The 20,066-nt window shown below is 44.3% G+C and overlaps 2 protein-coding genes across 2 annotated transcripts; one reads left to right on the forward strand and one right to left on the reverse strand.

The window, feature by feature from the left end:
- Positions 1-4,584: 4,584 nt before the first annotated feature.
- Positions 4,585-6,490, forward strand: LOC123169243 (probable NAD(P)H-dependent oxidoreductase 1). The gene is made up of 2 exons (XM_044587081.1): positions 4,585-5,486; positions 6,242-6,490. The coding sequence occupies exons 1-2, from the start codon at positions 4,719-4,721 to the stop codon at positions 6,464-6,466; spliced, it is 993 nt and encodes a 330-aa protein (XP_044443016.1). The 5' UTR covers positions 4,585-4,718; the 3' UTR covers positions 6,467-6,490.
- Positions 6,491-6,887: 397 nt separating this feature from the next.
- LOC123171176 (putative disease resistance protein RGA3) lies at positions 6,888-13,346 on the reverse strand. Its single transcript, XM_044588792.1, has 5 exons — positions 13,322-13,346; positions 13,160-13,250; positions 10,697-12,301; positions 8,955-10,511; positions 6,888-7,348 (listed from the first exon to the last, which is right to left on the reverse strand). Exons 1-4 carry the CDS (start codon positions 13,344-13,346, stop codon positions 8,960-8,962), a joined length of 3,273 nt encoding a protein of 1,090 aa, XP_044444727.1. The 3' UTR covers positions 6,888-7,348; positions 8,955-8,959.
- Positions 13,347-20,066: the final 6,720 nt, after the last annotated feature.

Genomic DNA, 20,066 nt, shown 5'->3' on the forward strand with positions numbered 1-20,066 from the left:
CTCCCTCAACTTCTCCTCTCCCCTTGTTGGATCAAGAAGGAGGAGACGTCCCTGGATTGTACGTGTGTTGAACGCGGAAGCGTCGTCCGTTCGGCGCTAGATCGGATCTTCCGCGATTTGAATCGCCGCGAGTACAACTCCATCAACCGCGTTCGTGTAACGCTTCCGCTTAGCGATCTTCAAGGGTATGAAGATGCACTCCCTCTCTCTCTCGTTGCTATCATCTCCCAGATTGATCTTGGTGACACGTAGGAAATTTTTGAATTATTACTATGTTGCCCAACATGGAGGTCTACGAAGCTGCATATCAGCAATGGAGCCGTGTCAAGCTCAGGTGTGGAGGCGATCGTCATTTTTTTCTTTGGTGGCTGCTCCGGTAGTGCCAGAGGCAGGTGATGGACGTTGATGTCAATAGTTTTACTTTTTGGTTGGTGTTTCTTTATGCAAAAACTAGTGTTCCGCTATTTTTTTAGTTTTACCATGGTGTACGTGATTTGTATTATGATCCTCATATGATATAAAGTCCTGGTGTTCGCATTATTCCTGAATTTATTTCAGTATTTCCGGCGATGCGCTTTCAGTGGGAGGAGACGTTCCCGTCAACGACAAGGCGTCTACTGTGACTTCGTAAATCTCAAGATGATATGCCGGCTCGGTCTCTCGAAGGTGCGCATAGGGGTAGGGTGTGCATGAGTGCATTCATACGGATGAGTGTATGCGCATATGTATGAGCGCTTGCGTCTGTACTGTGTTTAAAATAAATAAAAAATACCTAGTTCATTTTTCAAAAGGCCAGACTACAACGTGACGACTGCCCCATAGGGGGGCATCTTCCTGTTTTTAAGTCTACAACACTCAGAATAATTTAAAAAATAGCACAGTTTATTTATAAATAACATGCAAATATCTCCAGTACAACAATAGTTTAAATATAAATATTACATCTGAGATAACAAGATGTTCAAGAAGTTTATTGAATTCAACGATACTCGAGTCAGAATCCGCACACGTCATCCTGTGCATTGTGCCCCTGAGGTTCATTCAACAATGTATGAACGTAAATGACATGCCCTTGGTTTTGTGGTATAGCACGACATCGTATTCAGACTATACAATTACAAGGAGATGATTATCAAGTTAAATTTTTAGTGAACCTACATGTAAAGCAACAAGAAGCAAAACTTACGATCTCCAAGGTTGACGCGCACGATGGTCACCATTTCTGCAATTACGCAATCACATTGCAATATTTCACGAAGAAGTTGGAGATGGTATATCACTGCTAGCGACTTCACATTCCGTTCATGGATCATGTGCAAGTCGTAGGGCACGAAATGCTTTTGCTCATGAAGCGAAGCATGCACATTTTGCCAAAAGGTCGAGCACCCCTTGCCTCATGCCTACAAAGTCCGTATATATGATCTTTCACGCATCGCATAGCAACTCGTCCTCTATCACCGAGTACCTCACCATTGTGCTTAGGGGCAATTCTTTTGTGTCTTATTTGAGCCGTGGAAATAAGCTGCCCTTTACCCAACTTATTTTAGAAGTTCAAGCTAAAATTTTATTTTAGAAGCCTGCTAGGTTAACTAACTGGCCCTTACTCTAGAAAACAACAAGAAGGTCAACAAATAGCTCGATGGCATTTGGCCGAACACTTACCGGGCTTGGTGTTCGTCATGGATGGCATCGGCAGGGGGCGAAGGGTACCTCGCTGCAGACGAACCCTAGATGGACGACAGCGTAGACCAAGGCTGGCTGGCGCGTGGGTGGGGTTCAGACGTCCAACAATGCCTGTGTGGCAGCGACGGGCGAGGAGGGTGCGGTTGGAAAGTAAGGAAGGGGCGGAGTGGCCGAAAAGTGGACCGGGAGGGGATTTGAGTGGGCCGGGGTGTCGGACGTGTATTTGGCGAAGTCCCGGACGCCCACAAACCTCCCTGAGTTTGCGTCTGGTTTGCTGGAATTCAGAGAAGCAGGCGCGTTCACAGACAAAATACGCGTACGCGTTACATGACAAACTATGTTCGAACAACTCAGTCCGACGTGTGCGGGTGTTTTGAGAAACGACGTTGAAGATGCCCTTGATCGCCAAATTAGTTTATTCGTAAAACAAGAAAAACAGAAAATTAGTTTATGCTACTTGATTTGTTCAAGCGAGTTCAAGAATATGCATTGAAAAATATCAGCTACATGATGAACTCACTGGACAGGTCAACATAAATTACATAACTGTGCATGTTCTTCGTTCGATTTGTACCTATCGAATGAACTTTTATACAAGGGAAATTCGAAGGAAGCACGTATCCATCCGCACGATTTGCTCACTGGAGTCCCCGTATGTGTTTAAGTTTTCAAGTCGTGAACTTAGCGATTTGTCGTTCAATGGTTTAAAAAACATGTCAAAATGTATTTTAAAATTGGTATTTATTTGAAAAACCTCGTTACAAGGGACACAGATCTGGAAACAAACTTAATTTGGACTTTTGGTTAAAAGATTGAAAACACCCAAATTCGAAAGCCCAAAGAAAAAGCATGAGATGGCTTCGATGCCCGTGCCCCGGTGTCACAAATCGTCTCCCCATGAATTATCCAACCTTAGCTTAAAAAATGAATTTGAGTTGGTAAAAAGACATTGGTAATTTGGTATGAAAGAACTTGGCAACCATGCAATCAAGACCAAAGTTTGGGTCATACAAAAAAATATAAGGTACTAAAATTGGCAATTGAAAAAATGGTTTTGTTAAATCTAAGTCGACTGAGTCTTAGCTATGTCTTAGTCGATGTTACATTCCTAAGATCTTACACGTAGATCTATGCATCCTTTTAGTTTTTAGTTTTTTTTATATGTTATATGTTAAGTCTCAGTCGACTAAGCTCAACCTTTGAAAACTCATAAAAAGTAAAAATAATGGGTTTATTAAACAACATTTCTTATTATATCATCCTTGCGCTTGGCCCTAAAAATCAAACAAAAATAATAATCAAACTTTAGCTTCTTATCTCCAAGATTACACCCTAATATAACGAAAAGTGTCATTTCTACACCCCAGCTCAAATACTCTTAGTATGAACAGTAAATTCCAAAAGGTATAGGAAATATAAAAAATCTGAATTTTTTTTGCAACAAACATTGCTTAGTTTTCTTACTACGTGCAAATTTTCATGATGAAGCAACATTTATGGATGTGTCGGCAAAAGAAAGGTGCTCCAAAATGCTTTAAAATAGTCTATTTGGAGAATCGATTTTATTTTTTCTGTTCAGACCTCCAGTAATGTCATACTATCACAAAAAAATTACACAAAAATGGAACACCCATAATATTATTAAAAAATCAGGATTTTTTTTTTAATATTTTTCATCCGGGGTGCATGTGCAACCGGGAACAGCCTCCATGTCCCTAATATAAGCCTTTTGCTTAGATAAGACATCCGTTTTAGTCTTGCCCTGCGACCTGCATCACTAGGGCGTTGACGAATGTTTTCGGCTCCATGGGCTGCTTTTGCTGATTCACTTCTGCTTGTTACTCATACGTTGACCCTTTTTTCCAATCAATTCTGGCCTTAATTGATCACATAAACGAGTTTATGGTCCAAATCTGATTATTTTCGGAGTTTTTAGCATAAAGTGTGCAATCAATTTGAATTAATGAATTACCCGCAAAAAAGTTGAATTAATGAATTAATAACACATTTCACTTCCATTGGAAACAGATAAAAACAACATTCAAACTTTAGCCTTTTCTCTCCCAAGGTTAGTACATCCTAATGCAAACCCTTGGAAAATGATCAAACATACTTTTTCAGATAAAAGATGTCCACTTCATGATGGGCTACTATAAAATATCATTGGTTCCGAAGTTTAACAGGTCAACAATAAGAAAATGCATCCTAAAAAAATAAGAGAAGGCTGGGATGGAAAGCAACAGAGCACCAAAAGGTCATTTGTAGCCCACTCCTAACAAGAACGCTACAACCCTAAAAAAAACAAGAATGCTACAACGAGATCGCTCGTAAACGCTACAACCATAAAAACAAGGGAGTCACTAGATGTAAGTCAAGTCTGAAAATTTAATTTGGGTCAATCGATTATTTCTAGCCGTCAGATGTAAAATGAACAGACGGATGCTTTCTTTAACCTTCCAATGTATTCTTCCCCAACCGTCCCATGGACCACCGACCCGACCACCAACCACCACGCCCGCGGCCGGTGGCGCTCTCGCGCCAGCCAGCCTCGCCGCCACACTCTCCCCTCAGTCGCCGCCTCCAGCCATCCCTCTAACCCCGACAAGGGCCAGGTTTTTTTTGAGGGAACCTGCACCACCCCCAACACCCCTAATGAGATAGATAGTGGGGTCCATTGCCACTCTGAGATAGATAGTGGGGTCGCTTGCCGCCCAAAGATAGACCCAGAGGGCTTCTCTTGTGAGCTCCTTCTTTCGTTCCGGCGGGCTCCTTTCTTCAAGTGAAATTCGACCGACCCAAATTCTAAATTCAGGTGACTCACATGTAGCTGCTGATCGTGAAAAAGCAATATCACATCTCGCCTACACGTCGCTTGGATTCTGACGTGGCGTCAGTTCCTACTCAGGCAGATGGCAATCAGACAATCCGTGCTTGGCTGAGCAGGCAGGAGGGCTTCCTCCTGTCCTGCGTTCCATTGTGCTACAAGTCAAAAACACTGGACCCAACTGCTCAACCGATCACAAAGAACTCCATCCATGGCCACTGGAGCCGGCGACGACGGGCACGGCGCTGGCGCCGGGGCAACGGCGATCCCGTCCGTGATCCTGAACACGGGCCACGCGATGCCGGTGCTGGGGTTCGGCACGGGCTCGCCAAGCAAGCCGGCGGACCTGGCGAACATCATCGTGCACGCCGTCCGTCTCGGCTACCGCCACCTGGACACGGCCTCCATGTACCGCACGGAGCCGACGGTGGGCGCCGCCGTAGCCGAGTCCGTCCGCGCCGGCGCCGTGCCCTCCCGCACCGACCTCTTCGTCACCTCCAAGCTCTGGATCTCCGATGCGCGCCCGGGCCGCGTCGTCCCGGCGCTCCGCGAGTCGCTCGCCCGCCTCGGCCTAGCCTACCTTGACCTCTTCCTCGTCCACTGGCCCGTGGCCGCCACCGCTGGCGGCCTCCCGGTAGACAAGAGCACGCTGGTGGAGTTCGACATGGAGGGCGTGTGGCGCGGCATGGAGGACTGCCACCGGTTGGGCCTGGCGAGGTCCGTCGGGGTGAGCAACTTCTCGGCGGCCAAGATGGAGAGGCTGCTGGCTCTCGCCGCCGTGCCGCCGGCGGTCAACCAGGTGGAGATGAACGTCGGGTGGAGACAGGAGAAGGTGCGGGAGGTGTGCGCCCGGCACGGCGTTGTTGTCGCCGCCTACTCGCCGCTCGGCGCGTACGGCGGCTTCTGGGGCTCCGACGCCGTCATGGAGAGCGGCGTCTTGCACGACGTCGCCGCCGCCAGAGGCAAGACCGTCGCGCAGGTAAACATGAAAGGAAGAAACAAATGTCAATTATTGCAGTGAAGTTTATATCAGATTTTTTTTCTAAATTAGCTTGTGTCAGATCATTTCAGTTCCTGCATAGGTTTTGTTCCTGAAGCAACCTTTTCAAGTTTGAAAAAAAAATTAGGCAAAGACGGGGTGGGTAAATCACAAATTTCGTAAGAGAATCAACATAACAACTATCTAAACTTCTAAAGACATCATCTATGAATTTCGTATGTTTTTAACATGCCGTATGAAACAATAAATTAGGCAAATACGGGGTGGGTAAACCACAAATTTCGTAAGAGAATCAACATAACAAGTATCTAAACTTCTATTCTGGACATTAGCACACTGAATCTCGTTAGAAATCAATGTAAAGAAGTTTATGTTGGATCGGTAAATCTCAATCGACTAAGACTTAACCAATGTTACACTCGTGAGATCTTACGTGTAGATCCGCGCAAAAAAAATCCATTTTCTTTCTCTTTTGAATATGCTATGTCACTTGACTGAGACTTGATTAAGTCTCGATCGATTAAGATCTAGCCACACCTTTTGCAAATTTGAATCCTATAGATCGTTTAGAAGCGGAATAATAGATTCTATGCACCCAAACCCTGCAAAATCACTAAGAAACTATTTCAGTCAAAAAAGGTGCCGATGAAAAATTAAAAGATGATATATGTGTTGATATTTTCGAACTGTAACAGAAATCAACATCGATCATGTCTTGTTGATGATGTGTACAGGTGGCGTTGAGGTGGCTATACGAGCAGAGCGTGTGCTTTGTGGCGAGGAGCTACAATGGTAAGAGGTTGAAGCAGAACATGGAGATCTTCGACTGGGAGTTGAGCGAGGAGGAGAAGGGGATGATTGACACGATACCGCAGAGGAGGGCGTCTTTGGGTGAGCGTTTCATGTCGCCCGACGGGCCTTACAAAACACCCGAGGAGCTCTGGGACAGCGATATATGAATATATGTACCCGGTTCCGAAATATTTGACGTGGTTTTAGTTCAGATTTGAGGGTACAGGAGCCCAGGGCTTCCTACAGTACAGGAGCATGCCGTGCCGTCGGTCGGCCTGGGCATGTAAAGCGCTCGCCGACAGAGCAGCGCCACCTTTGGGTCTCTGAAAGGATGTCACCGTGGGTTCCGACGCCGCTGCCGGACTGGAAGCATTGGATTGGACGCGACCGCCAAACTGAATAAACCTCGTCGTCTGATCGGACCCGCGCACAACGGCCGCCGACAGGCTGATGCCTTCCAACCAAGCGCCAACCCAGCTCCTTCAGCACGACGCCCCCTCAAAAAAAAAAATGGCGCCCCATTTTTTTCCTTCTTTGAGACAAAACGCGCCACGCCAAGTATTACAGCGCAACATGCAACACTATGACTTGAACAAGAAATTTTAAAAGCAACAAATAAAAGTAGAGCAGAAACGTAACCCCGAAACACAGTAAAGGACAAGTAGTTCATCAATTTGCTACCACTTGCCAATTGCCATAACAGCAAAAGCGTCATCACCTTTGGGCGGGCCAAAGCGCATATGCTCAACACAGGGGAAAGGTCCTAAACTCACCACCAGACAAAACAGCGCAGGAACGCAAGAGTATCAGTTTCGGGGAAATTGCCTGCCAGCTACGGTGCTCTTTGCTTCGCCAAAAGAAAAAGAAGGGGAAAAAACGCCAGGCTTCATGTTTGTTAAGCCATTTGCTCTCACCTCTCGGACCACCAAAGCAAGAAAGCAAAGCAAACAAGTCACAGGGGTTTTCCCTTCTTCAGGCTTCAGGAGGTTCAGGGTCACTTTGGCACTTCACGCCTTCTCTCTGGTTCGACTCCACCTGCAGGAGCTAACCTGGGATGGCAGCACAACACAAGCAATTCAGCATGCACACAAGATACGATGATGTGAGAACGGAACATACGACAGGGAAAATGCATTATTAACTCAAATAGGAAAGTCAAAGGCATCTTAAGATAAAATGGGTAATGAGCATTCCCATTCTCATCAAGCAAAATAGTATTGGTCGGACTAGCTCCGCGAATCATGCCAATAGCATGCATGCGATGAATTAATAAGATATCCAACAGCCGAGATTTGTATAAGATCATGCATGCAGGCATAAAGATGTCAGCGAATTGCAGAAATTGCGATATCACTACTCCCAAAGCTACGTCTTCAATGATGTAGGATAACCTGATGGTTCTGCAGGCCCCTGCTCTATTAGGTGGTTGGCGTTCCCTGCCAAGTTGGTCTTCTCTGCTAGGCATTGAGCTCAAACACGTTGGCTGGGCTAAGCTAATTCGTTATCCCACAACATGACCCCTAGTACAGGGCCATACTTTATATTGTTATTAAAACAAAAGGAGAAACAAAGAACTGATTGCATATTAAAGAGAAACAGATCAGAAAGAACACAAAGATTGGAAAAGGTATTTATTGCATGATCATGAACACACATGACTTGAGTACTAAAAACAGCACCAAAGTCATCATCCATAAGAGGGAAAAAATATCATCATCTGCTGTTATGGCGCTGCTAGAAGGAGGGCGCGAGAGGGCCGGCCAGGGGCCTTTTTGCCCACGGCCGGGCAAGAGGGAAGGGATTTCCTTCTTAATTCTTGCTTGATTAGATTGATACATCTCCTCCCCTTATATAGAGAGGTTTACTTGACCCCTAAGCAAGCGACCCTTATCTCTAATTAACCCTAAGACTAACGGGCTATACCGCCAGACCAGGCCCATTACGTACTCTAACATCTGCACTCCAGTAAAATGGAGGAGGTTCCAAAAATGTCTTGAGATTTGTCATTTAGTTCATCGTAGATGCGACATTGCTGAAAACACATAAGGTGATGACCCATTGATGCCATTTCACTCTCGTATCTCAGGAATAAAAAATGAACTACAGTACAAACTAAATGTACACATCAACTGTTCCAACAAGTGGCAAGTCAATCTAAATACATCCAAAATTATATAATCCATCTCACATACCCAGAACTACTGAAGGTCAAATAAGGAAACAGTTGCAGAATCCAGAGGCAATAAACTAAAATAGAGGTTTTCTTCCAATGTTGGTCTGTCCATAAGATTACCAACAATATGGGGGCCGGGCCTCTGACCTTTAAATTTAAAAGAGTGAATTACTAACACTACAGCGATTAAGCTGTATCTTTCAGTACGAGAAATGGCAGCAGTACCACTCAAACATGATAAGGACTGATTAAGTAGAACTTGCAGTACACTGACGCATGTCTAATTCTGGTAAGGGATAGGTTTCCTTAGGATAATAAGTTTCATCCGCTTCAAACTCTCATGTTGTAATGGCAAAAACAAGACATGACTGAAAATAGCCATCATGAAAAGAGAAACTTAACAATTGTTAACGACTGTAAAACAAAAACATAAACAGGATTACGTAATGGACAGTAAATGGTATTGCTTCTAGAACACTTACATGTGTCAAAAGTGGCCGAAGTGGGCCATTCTACCTCTCCGGAAAGGTTGCTTTATACCCTTTAGCTTGTCACACGATTCAACAAATGCATTAGTAATGCCTGCAATTCCTTTGGGACCACCAATCGCTTGCAGATGAGGACACTCACAGATCTGCAAGAATTCCAGCTTTGACAAACTCTGTGCCCATATTTGTGCAGAGATTGATTTGATGTACTTGAGGTTCATCAACGCCAGATGGGTTAAGTGGTTGAGGTGCTCCAGTGAGTTCGGAACCCATGGTGAGATGTCTCCACAGTCATTGAGGTACAGCTCCCGAAGCGATATAGGAAATGTCAAGCCTCTCCACTCAATATTTGGACATTCACGTATCATCAATTCCTCTAGACAACAGAACTCCACAAACGTTTTGCCAGGTAGAGACAATAAAGCTTCACAATTTCGAATTGTGATTACTTTTACTGCTGGTAAGGAACGAGGAGTGAAGTCAACTGTTGTTAATTTGCTACAGTTCCAAACATCCAGGCGCAGTAGAGATGACCATTGTTGTATGGGAATTGAAGTCAAAGATTCAGAAGATAAATTCAGTTTCAGTAGCGATGCTAGATGTTCTAGGCAGCTCAGAAAGTGATCAGAAAATTGACCAAAATCAATCATGTTCAGATATTGCAATGAAGGCGGCAACCCAACAAGCCTTTCCCAATTAATCTTTGGGCAGCTCCAGATGCTCAGTGTTTCAAGACATTCAAAAGCTTTAAAGGTTTCAACAAAAAGGTTCACCAACTCTGGGCAACGGTCAATACTAATTATTCTGATTGCTGGAAGACCAGGTGCCTGTAGAAGTTGTTCAAGCGAAGACAGTCTGCTGCACATAGAAATGTTCAAAAAAGTGAGAGCTGAGAACATAGTGCCAGCATGGTCACCACCCCAAGATACTGTACGTATATCACATGTTATGAACTGGAGCTGCATTAAGCTCTGCAGGTTTGATGGCTTAAACCAAGTAGGATTTAAGTCGCCTTTGAAATACTTGATATCCAGGCACTGAATAACATCTGGATGGGGGCAAAGAGCCTCAAGAACTTCCATATCACTATCAGAGGTGCCCCTACCCTGGTCAAAAGCTAATATTAGTTTCCGAATATCCTTTCTTTTGCTCATTTCGAGCTGTTGTACATCATTTGGTTGCAGATAGGACATGCCTTCCAGATTCAGTTCTCCCTTAAGATTCATGTACCTTAGCAATCTGATATGGGCGAACTCGGAAGGAACAGAATATAGTGTGCAGTGTCTCTGATGAGTAAGAGTATTAATTCTGAAGTGCTGCAAGTTGACAAGTCTAGTGAAGTTCCTTGGTAAGTTCTGGAATATGAAGCCTAGCCCCACGAACGTTTGCAGATTATAAAGGCAACAGTATGACTCTGGGAATGTATGAAAAGTACAAGTCCTGGAGCTTCCAAACTTTAAGCACCTCAGAAGCTTAAAACGAGCAACAGTCTCAGGCAGCACCTTTATAGCATTAAAGCCACAAGACAGAAAACGGAGATATTTCAAGGCACTGGACCAACAGTCAATTATAGGAATAAGAGCAGTCTGGTTCAATGATTCATTGATAAAAATTGTCCGCAGCTTCTTGTGCTGAGATAGAATCATAAATCTTTTGGAATCAAAATTCTTCTCTGTGAACAGTGACAAATGCCGGACATTTTGAGGAACATTTAGAAGGTCATATTCATTTCTTACGACGAACTTTCATTTGCTGAGACTAACTGGAGCATATCATGGATCAAATCATGAATGACGTATGTATCAGGTGCCCCCGCAGCTTCTTGAAAGAGTGAGCGGTCTATAAGTTCTTGAAAATAGGAACGCGCAATATCTGAAAGAGGAATTTGACCTTGAGGTTCCACGAAACCTTGGGCACACCATATGTGAACAGCAACTTCCATCTGAAAGACATGGTCTTTTGGGTACATTGCACACAGTGAGAAACACCTCTTTAAACGGAAAGGCAGATAAATGTAGCTCAATCTAAGAGCCGGCAAGATCTCCTCCTTTTCTTGCTTTAATTCCCACAGCTCACTATCTAAGACATTTCTCCAATGTTCAATGTCATGATTCACCCTTAGCAACCGGCCAAGAGTTTTGGCAGCTAGAGGAGACCCTTTCAGTTTGGGAACAATCTTCCTTGCAATGGTTTCTAAATCTGCATTATTTTCGCAGCCCTTGCAATTGAATGCACATGATCTGAAGAACTCCCAGAAGGCATCAGCTTGTAAACCTTCTAGTGGAAAAGTCCCAACTGTGCACACTTTCTTAGCTACCTTAACAGACCTGGTAGTCACTAGGATAATGCTTCCTGGAAGCCCACGTGTTAGAGGAGCACAGAAGTTCTCCCATTCTTGTCCATTTTCAGTCAGAACATCGTCCCATATATCATCTAACACGAGCAGAAACCGCTTAGACTTGACAGCAGTAGCCAGTATTGATTGGAGAGAATTCAGGTTATCTGACAATGCTTTCACCCCTGAGGACTGTACGAGCTCTTTTGTCAATCTCTTAACGTCAAAGTCATCGGACACACATATCCAAAGCTGTTGGTCGAAATGAGCTTCTACCAGAGGATGATGGTAGATTTGTTGTGTCAAAGTTGTTTTACCTACACCACCAATGCCAGTTATAGCCAGTACACCCACACCTTCATTTCTTGCATCATCAATGAAAGCTTCCTGGGTGCTGAGTGCATCAGTTGCACTTTTACTGTTTTTTCTTTTCCCACCACTATGGATGCTTACTGGCACGCCAAGCAATTGAATAATTTCCATCAATTCCTTTTGGCGGCCAAAGATCTTAGGTTCATTTGGAAGAGAACTTGTTTCTGGCCTGAATGACTTCACAAAATGCCTCTCGTTGTGTGAAACCATGAAATTCAACTGAGTCATCAGATGTTCGGCCCTTCTTTGCAGTTCCTTCACTTTACCAAAGCCACAGCAGACTGTGCTCTTAGTGAAATCTGTTGGCAGTGCACCTTTCTCTATCTTTGATTTCAGCACGTAATAGTTCAGATCATCAAGAGTATCTTCACTATCATAAAAGACACCCTTGAGTTCTTCTAAAAGTTTTGCTACTGGGTCCTTATGACTTGACCACTCTGCTTTATCGATCATTTCCTGCATCATTGGCATTGTTGTCTCGAGTTTCCAGAGCTCCTCCTGCAGCTGTCCATTCTCCAAAGTTTTGTCTGGCTGGAACCATTGAAGAAAAGCAATCCAATCATTTAAACCAGATACCACTGTCGTGGCGGTTGAGGTGACAGCCTTGATACCCGAGAACCATTCTGCTTCCATTCTGTAAAATATAATTATCAATTAGACTCTTATCTCTTAGTTCCTTCAAAACAGCACATCCAAATAGATTATTCATATCTTGTGCAAAAAATAAAATGTGAACTGTGACTCCAAAGCTCCCAACCACGTTTAATTGTTAGTTTAAATGCCTATTCAAAATACTAGCATAAGAAGTGTTAATCAGTTACTACAGATGCTCAGCACATAGCTTATGAAGCCTGGAGATTCTAAACTTATGAGTTCCACCATACCATACCTCAATTTCTAGTTGTCATATCATAGGAGTTGCAACGAACACTACCTTAAATATGGATGCAGAGATAACAAGAAAAAGGAGAGAAAACAGAAGTACAAAAATGAGCAGGTAGAAGGGGAAAACGGGTGTAGTAGAGGACAACACACACAACCGCCAATCTGAAAACACAAAGCTGGATCATTAAATAAAAGAAGACTGGGCATGTAATTTGCTGACGGGTGAACAATCTTATAGCGTACAGCTGTTAGGACATTCAAGCAATATAGAGGACGAACTGGATAACCACTACTTCAAAGACACACCAGCAGGATTCACTTCACAAGGACCATCCTAGTCTACAGTTTCATGAAATTTGAAGTGCGACTAACACAGGGTACGCCTGACCTGCCTCCAGTCGTTTCAGATATCATAGCTTAAGAAACTTTAATCCTTCCTCTACAATTCAAACATGGATCGTACTAGCCCCCCACCCAAAGAAAACCCTAGCCTACAGCTTCGTGGAAATTTGACGTTCAACTAACAGCACAATTTGCTTCAGTAGGACCATCCTAGCCTACAGCTTCGTGAAAATTTGACGTGCGACCAACAAAGCGGACGCCTCACCTGTCCTTAGTTGGCGTTTGCAGATACCACAACTTGGTCCGAGAAGCTTCGAGATGCCAATACGATGCTGCTTCAGGGTTCCAATCCTTGCCTGCAATAATTCATACATGGAATCACATTAGCACCACCAAATCCTGCAGATCCGGAAGGATTCCACGTTACCGCAACACAGTGCAAAATAGGCCATGGGCTTACCTGATTCCAGGAGACTTTGATGCTAAATCGACGAGTGCTCAGGCTTGAAGAACCCCTCCGAAATCAACGAGCGCCGCCGGGGTGCGCCGTGACCACGCGTGGCGAGCACGAGCGGTCGACAAGCCCAGCAATTCGCGCCGTCTCAGAGACGCACGGGTAGGAATGGCAAATCGAGGTACGAGATCTTCATTCTACAATGATCCGCAGAACCCTAGAAGGAAAGGGGGAGAGAGGGGAAGAGAAGAAAAGGAAGAGGAATAATGGAAGGGGGAGAGAAGAGAAGGGTTTCTATATAAACCTTGTGAAGAATGGGGAATTGGCAAATTCCGTCATGGTACCCCGCAACGAAGAAAAAAACTCCTTCGTGGTAGGGCTCCAAACGGTAAGTTACCAGTGACTTGCATGCGTTATCCACCGTCGCCGGACCATCCAACGGGTTGTTTTTATTTTAATAACACAAGTACATACGCAAGCGATCATATATATACGCGCATACACTCAACCTTATTAACTCATCAAATCTGCCTTCTTTTCTGTTCTGCGCTGTACATATTCTCAAGTTATGTAGTGTAGTTTCTCAAACCAGTGCTTTTCCTGGAATGGATAGAATTCCGTATTCTTTATATGGAAATCCGGGGCCAGGGGATCATTCCCTTGACTCGTACTGATGATCAATTTTTTACTCCACGAGAAATTGAACAAAAAGCTGCCGACCAGGTCCTCGAGGGCATTTCAAGGCGACGCCTTTATTTTTTAACGCACGCCCTATCCCTATGAGCATCTCCGAGAGACTGAGCCGGTATATCATCTTGAGATTTACGAAGTCACCGTACGCGCCTCGTAGTCGACGAAAACGTCTCTTCCCACTGAAAGCGTATTGCCGGAAATCCTGAAATAAATTCAAGAAAATATGCGAGCACCAGGATTTGAACTTGGTGGGCTGAGATACCACTTTCCTCCTAACCATCCAACGGGTAGTTGTCGAGCAACTCTATCTGTCGTATTCCTGCACCACCAGTAAAAAAAATCAATTACATCACTGATGCTAGATTTTGGCATGGACGATCACTTTAGTGCTACAAGTTGTGGTGTACATTGAAGTGATGCAAGAACTTGGCTTTGCGGCGCAAATACGAAGCAAAACTCGATCGTATACGTATGCGATGCTGACGAGGCGTGCCGGTGTGGTGTGGGGCCCACTGTCAGTGACCGAACGATGAGGATAGGATGACTGGCCTGCTCTTTTTTACAAAATAAAACCTTAGGTTTTTTCACATAAAATAATATTAGAGGCCCAGCTGTCAGGAAGAACACAAATTACATTGAGTAAAATAGTATTCCCTCCGTCCCATAATAACATAGAGGCTCTTATATTATGAGACGGATGGAGTACGTGCGAGGTTTCGAACCACGAACCCATAGGTAACCCACATGCACGCCTAACCAAAAGTTCTATATCCCTTTTGCACTAACAATGTAAATTAAATAATTTAACTCAAATGAAAAAGGTGCAACCCCAAGGGCTCGAACCAGCGACCCAAAGTTTTCACGTGTACGCTATTAACAACAGGGCCGACAAAATTGGTTTGTTTTTCGCATACGCAAAAGCTCGTGTATCTTCGCGGATAGAGAGTTTTACATGTTATAAGGGAAGAGTATTAGACAACTCGTGTACAAATTAGGCGTGTGTCCAACATCCCGAGCAGTAGGCGTGGCGGTGCTCAGCCCTAGGATGAAAGGTCTAGGCCTCTCGCAACATCCCATCTATCCCATGCCCGTCGGCTCTAGCCTAGAGATAGGCGTCGTCACAACTAGTTTGCACTAAGCGAGTGACTGAGGGTTGCGTGTCATTGTCTCATTGAAGATGAAGATGTTCTAGTGCTTCCATATCGACCACACGATGAGGGTGATGATGGAGGAGGTCCCACACTTCAACGATGTCGACAAGTGTAGGAAAGAGGATGAAAGTGCAATTAATACCCGGATGATTTTGATAATTAATAACAACATATACATCATTGAACTAATGTCTATTTAAAGATAATTTCAGGAAAGTTCAGTGTAGGCATGGCAAGGACATGTGGTTGTGGACCCCTCAAAATGCTAAGGATATTGGTACGTCTTCGTCATATCTACTTTTTCTAATGCTTTTGCTCTTGTTTTGGACGCTAATTTGCATGATTTGAATGAAACTAACCCGGACTGACGTTGTTTTCAGCAGAACTACCGTGGTGTTGTTTTTGTGCAGAAATAAAAGTTCTCGGATTGGAAAGAAACTTTTTGGAGATTTATTTCATAATAAATAAATAAATACTGGGACCAAGAACCACCGGAGGGGGTGCCCTGGGTGAGCACGATACACCAGGGCGCGCCACCCCCTCCAGGCGCGCCCTGGTGGGTTGTGCCCACCTGGTGGCCTCCCTGGCCCTAATTTCGACGCTATAAAATCCTATTTTTGGAGGAAAAAATAACAGAGGAAGTTTCATCGCGTTTCACGATACGGAGCCGCCGCCACCTCCTGTTCTTCATCGTGAGGCCAGATCTGGAGCCCGTTCGGGGCTCCGAAGAGGGAATCTTCGGTCTTCGTCATCACCAACCCTCCTTCATCACCATGATGCCCCCCACCGGGAGTGAGTAAGAGCGTGTTTGGTTGGCATCCACGCCACCTCACGCCTGGCCTGGAGGCTCCCTGAACTCTGCCTGGAACTTGTTTTGTTCGTGTCCTGAGAGATAGACTGCATGCCTGGCCTGGCTGGCGTAGGCCTGTGATTAGCCTGGTAGAGTTGAATAAAAAAATAAGGAAAAACATGCATAGCTCAGGCAGCGGGATTAGCCTGGCCCAGGCGTCCTGTTTCTTTCGCATGGACCGTGCCGCACCATGCTTGGCTCCTACTTAAGATTTTTTTATTCGCTAGATGACACAACAGCACTACAGCAGGGCAATAGCATGCCAGGGATGAACCAAACGCATCGATGCCAGGCTAGCCTGGGCAGGCGGGAAAAGTTGACCTCACCAGGCCGACGCTAGGCACTAAGATTTTCCAGGCAAGGAGCCTAGGGTGCGAACCAAACACGCTCTAATTCCTTCGTAGGCTCACTGGTCGGTGAGGAGTTGGATGAGATTCATCATGTAATCGAGTTAGTTTTATTAGGGCTTGATCCCTAGTATCCACTATGTTCTGAGACTGATGTTGTTATGACTTTGCCATACTTAATGCTTGTCACTAGGGCCCGAGTGCCATGATTTTAGATCTGAACCATTTATGTTTTCAGCATTATATCTATGTTCTAGATCCGATCTTGCAGGTCATATTCACCTATTACGTGTTATGATCCATAAACCCCAGGGTGACAGTAATTGGGATACTTTCCGGTGATGACCGTAGTTTGAGAATTTCATGTATTCACTATGTGTTAATGCGTTGTTCTGGCTCTCTATTTAAAGGAGGCCTTAATATCCCTTAGTTTCCTTATGGACCCCGCTGCCACGGGAGGGTAGGACGAAAGATGTCATACAAGTTCTTTTCCATAAGCACGTATGACTATTTACTAAATACACACCTACATTATATTTATGAACTGGAGCTAGTGTTGTATCGCCCTAGGTTATGACTGTTATATGATGAATATCATCCAACGAATGCACTGATCCAATGCCTACGAATTTTCCACATATTGCTCTTGCTAAGTTACTATTGCTATTGTTACTGTTACAACTGATACAAAATCATCACTGTTGTTACCGTTATATTGCTACTGTTACCACTTTTATCTAAACTATCATATTACTGTGCTATTGATCACCTTGCTGCAAATATTTAATCTCCAGGTGTGGTTGAATTGACAAACTCAACTGCTAATACTTACAAATATTCTTTGGCACCCCTTGTGTTGAATCAATAAATTTGGGTTGAATACTCTACCCTCAAAAACTGTTGCGATCCCCTATACTTGTGGGTTATCAAGACCTTTTTCTGGCGCTGTTGTTGGGGAGCATAGCTATTTTGTTGAGTCACTTGGGATTATTATCTATTTATTACTATGAAGAATCTAAAAGATGCGAGAACCAAGATTTTTTCCATCTAAGACGAGGGGAGGTAAGGAGCTGACATCTAGCTTTGTACTTGATTCACCTTCTGTTATGGATAAACTTGCAACACCACCATATGCTATTAATCCTGATATGTCGCAAGTTATTGATGATGATGCTTCTGCTATGAGTAATGCTTATGATAATGCTAGTACCTTGCTTGATGATAATGTGCCACTGGGTGAATTTCTTGATGAACAACTTCCTAGAGCTAAAGATAATGAGAATGTTGAAACTGGTGAAATTACTAAAACTGATGAAGTTCCTGAAACTGGAATTCTTGAAACACCTTGTAAGTGCATCTAGTGCCACCCTAGTTGATTTTGGAGTATTGACGACAAACTTGGTTGAGGAACTAATGTGTTTGTGAGAATTGCAGGATAACACAGGTAGTACCGTAGTAGTCCCTTATTGATTCGGTTACCTACCAGAGATGACCCCTAAAAATGTGTGAAGACATTGAAGACAATGGTGGTTCGTGAAGACATTCACAATGAAGATTATGACATGAGAAGACATTCATATGAAGACTATGGAGTGCGAAGACATAGTTGTTTCGTAGTTTCCTTTTCTTCTTTGTTGAGTCATAGGAACCACCGTACTGTTAAGTGGGGTCCAAGTGAACAAAGTCAGAGTGACTAAAGTGATGCTCAACCAAATCCTATGTCTTCGGGCGAAGACAATAGAGCAAATCTTATCCTGAGCTGGATGAGTCAGCTTTACTTGTAGCCCAAGTCAAGCTGCCGCGTGTGTTTGAAATCCGACCGTTGGACACGTGTCGGTTCCTTAGTGACCCAGGGTCATTTCGGAAAAATCAGGTCGGGTTGCCTCCTTGCTATAAATAGCCCACCCACTACACCATAAATTGGTGGCTGCTCAGAGTTAGTGCACGGCTTTTGTCATTTGAGAACAACCCGCCTCTGAAGCATTTGAGAGAGAGATCCTTGCGAGGACTAAGCCCAAAACACCCAGAGCCAAAGAGTGTTAGGCATCACTAAAGTCTTTCTGTCCGCGTGACCTGAAGACTTGTCACTTGAGGCCTGTGAATCCTCCAGCCGGTTAGGCGTCGCGTTCTGAGCATCCAAGAGCCATTGTGGATTGCCAGTGAACGAAGTCTGTGAAGGTTTGGAAGTCTACCTTGAAGACTTACCAGAGTGATTGGGCGAGGACTGGGTGTCCTTAGCTCAAGGGGAATAAGGTGAAGACGCGGTCTTCTGAGTTAAATCTCAGCCTCCCTAACCAGACGTACAGTTGTCACAGCAACTGGAACTGGTCTACCAAATCCTTGTCTTCACCAAGCAACTGGTTCTATCCTTCACTTCCCTCTACTTTACAGTTTGTCTTCATGAAGTCTTTGCTTGCCTGTCTGATCTGATTGACTTCACTATGTGAAGATTGTTTACTATTTGGCTTCATACTGTCTTCCATCCTGATCCATACTACCTAGTTGCTGATTGTCGTCGTGCTTTCACTTCATTGCTTGATTGACTATGGCTAGTCTAGTGTAGTCTACCTTCCGCTGCATATCCACAGGTTCATTTCTACTGTTTGTCTTTAAAGACCTCGTGTTTTGAAGACTTCCGTAAAAATCACCTATTCACCCCCCTCTAGTCGATAACTAGCACTTTCAAATGGTATCAGAGCAAGGTGCTCCCTTGTTCTGTGTGATTCGGTTTAACCACCTGAAGTTTTAGCTATGTCGACTGCAGGGATAATCAAGGTCTCCGTTGCGTGCCCTGTCTTCGAGGACACTGATTACCCCTACTGGAAGAATAAGATGCGTATGCATCTTGAAGCCATTGACGTCGACCTCTGGTATGTCGTCAAGAATGGCGTTCCCAAGGTCGGTGAAGGTGTCACCACTGCTGATGTCAAGAGGTTCATTCAACTGGATTCGACTGCCAAGAACATCATCTGTGGTCATCTAACCAAAGGACAGTACGGTCGTGTGAGTGCACTGGAAACTGCGAAACTAGTCTGGGACTGGCTCTCCAATATCAACGAAGGCGTCTCAACTCAGAGAGACTCAAGGATTGATGTTCTTCGCAACCTTTTCAACCGCTTCAAGAGAAACGACAATGAGAATGTCCAACTCACGTTTGATCGCCTCACTGATATCACAAATGAGCTTCATGCACTTGGCGCCACTGAGATCACCAAGCATGAAATCGTCAAGAAGCTACTGAGATCACTTGACAGCTCATTTCACACCCTGGCCCTGATGATTCAGGAACGTCCTGACTTCAATACTCTCAATCCGTTTGACATACTTGAGGGGCTCAACACACATGAGTTCCAGTTATCTGAGAAGAGAGACATCTATGGCCCCAACTATGGCCGAACCCGGGCTTTGAAGGCAAAGGTTGTGTCCTCATCTGAAGAAGAATCTGACTGCAGTTCTGGTGATCCTGAAGACATTGGAAATGAGCTAGCAATGCTCGTGAAGAAGTTCCAGAAGTTCTCCAAGAAGAAAGGTTTTAGAAAGTCTTCAAGATCCAGCTCAAGAAATGATGAAACTTCTACTCGTGACCACAAGAAGAGAACATGCCACAAATGCAAGAAACCTGGTCACTACATCTCTGAGTGTCCTCAATGGGACAATGAGACCAAGAAGAAGAAGAG

Source organism: Triticum aestivum, chromosome 7D, assembly GCF_018294505.1.
Source record: "Triticum aestivum cultivar Chinese Spring chromosome 7D, IWGSC CS RefSeq v2.1, whole genome shotgun sequence".
NCBI lineage: Eukaryota > Viridiplantae > Streptophyta > Magnoliopsida > Poales > Poaceae > Triticum > Triticum aestivum.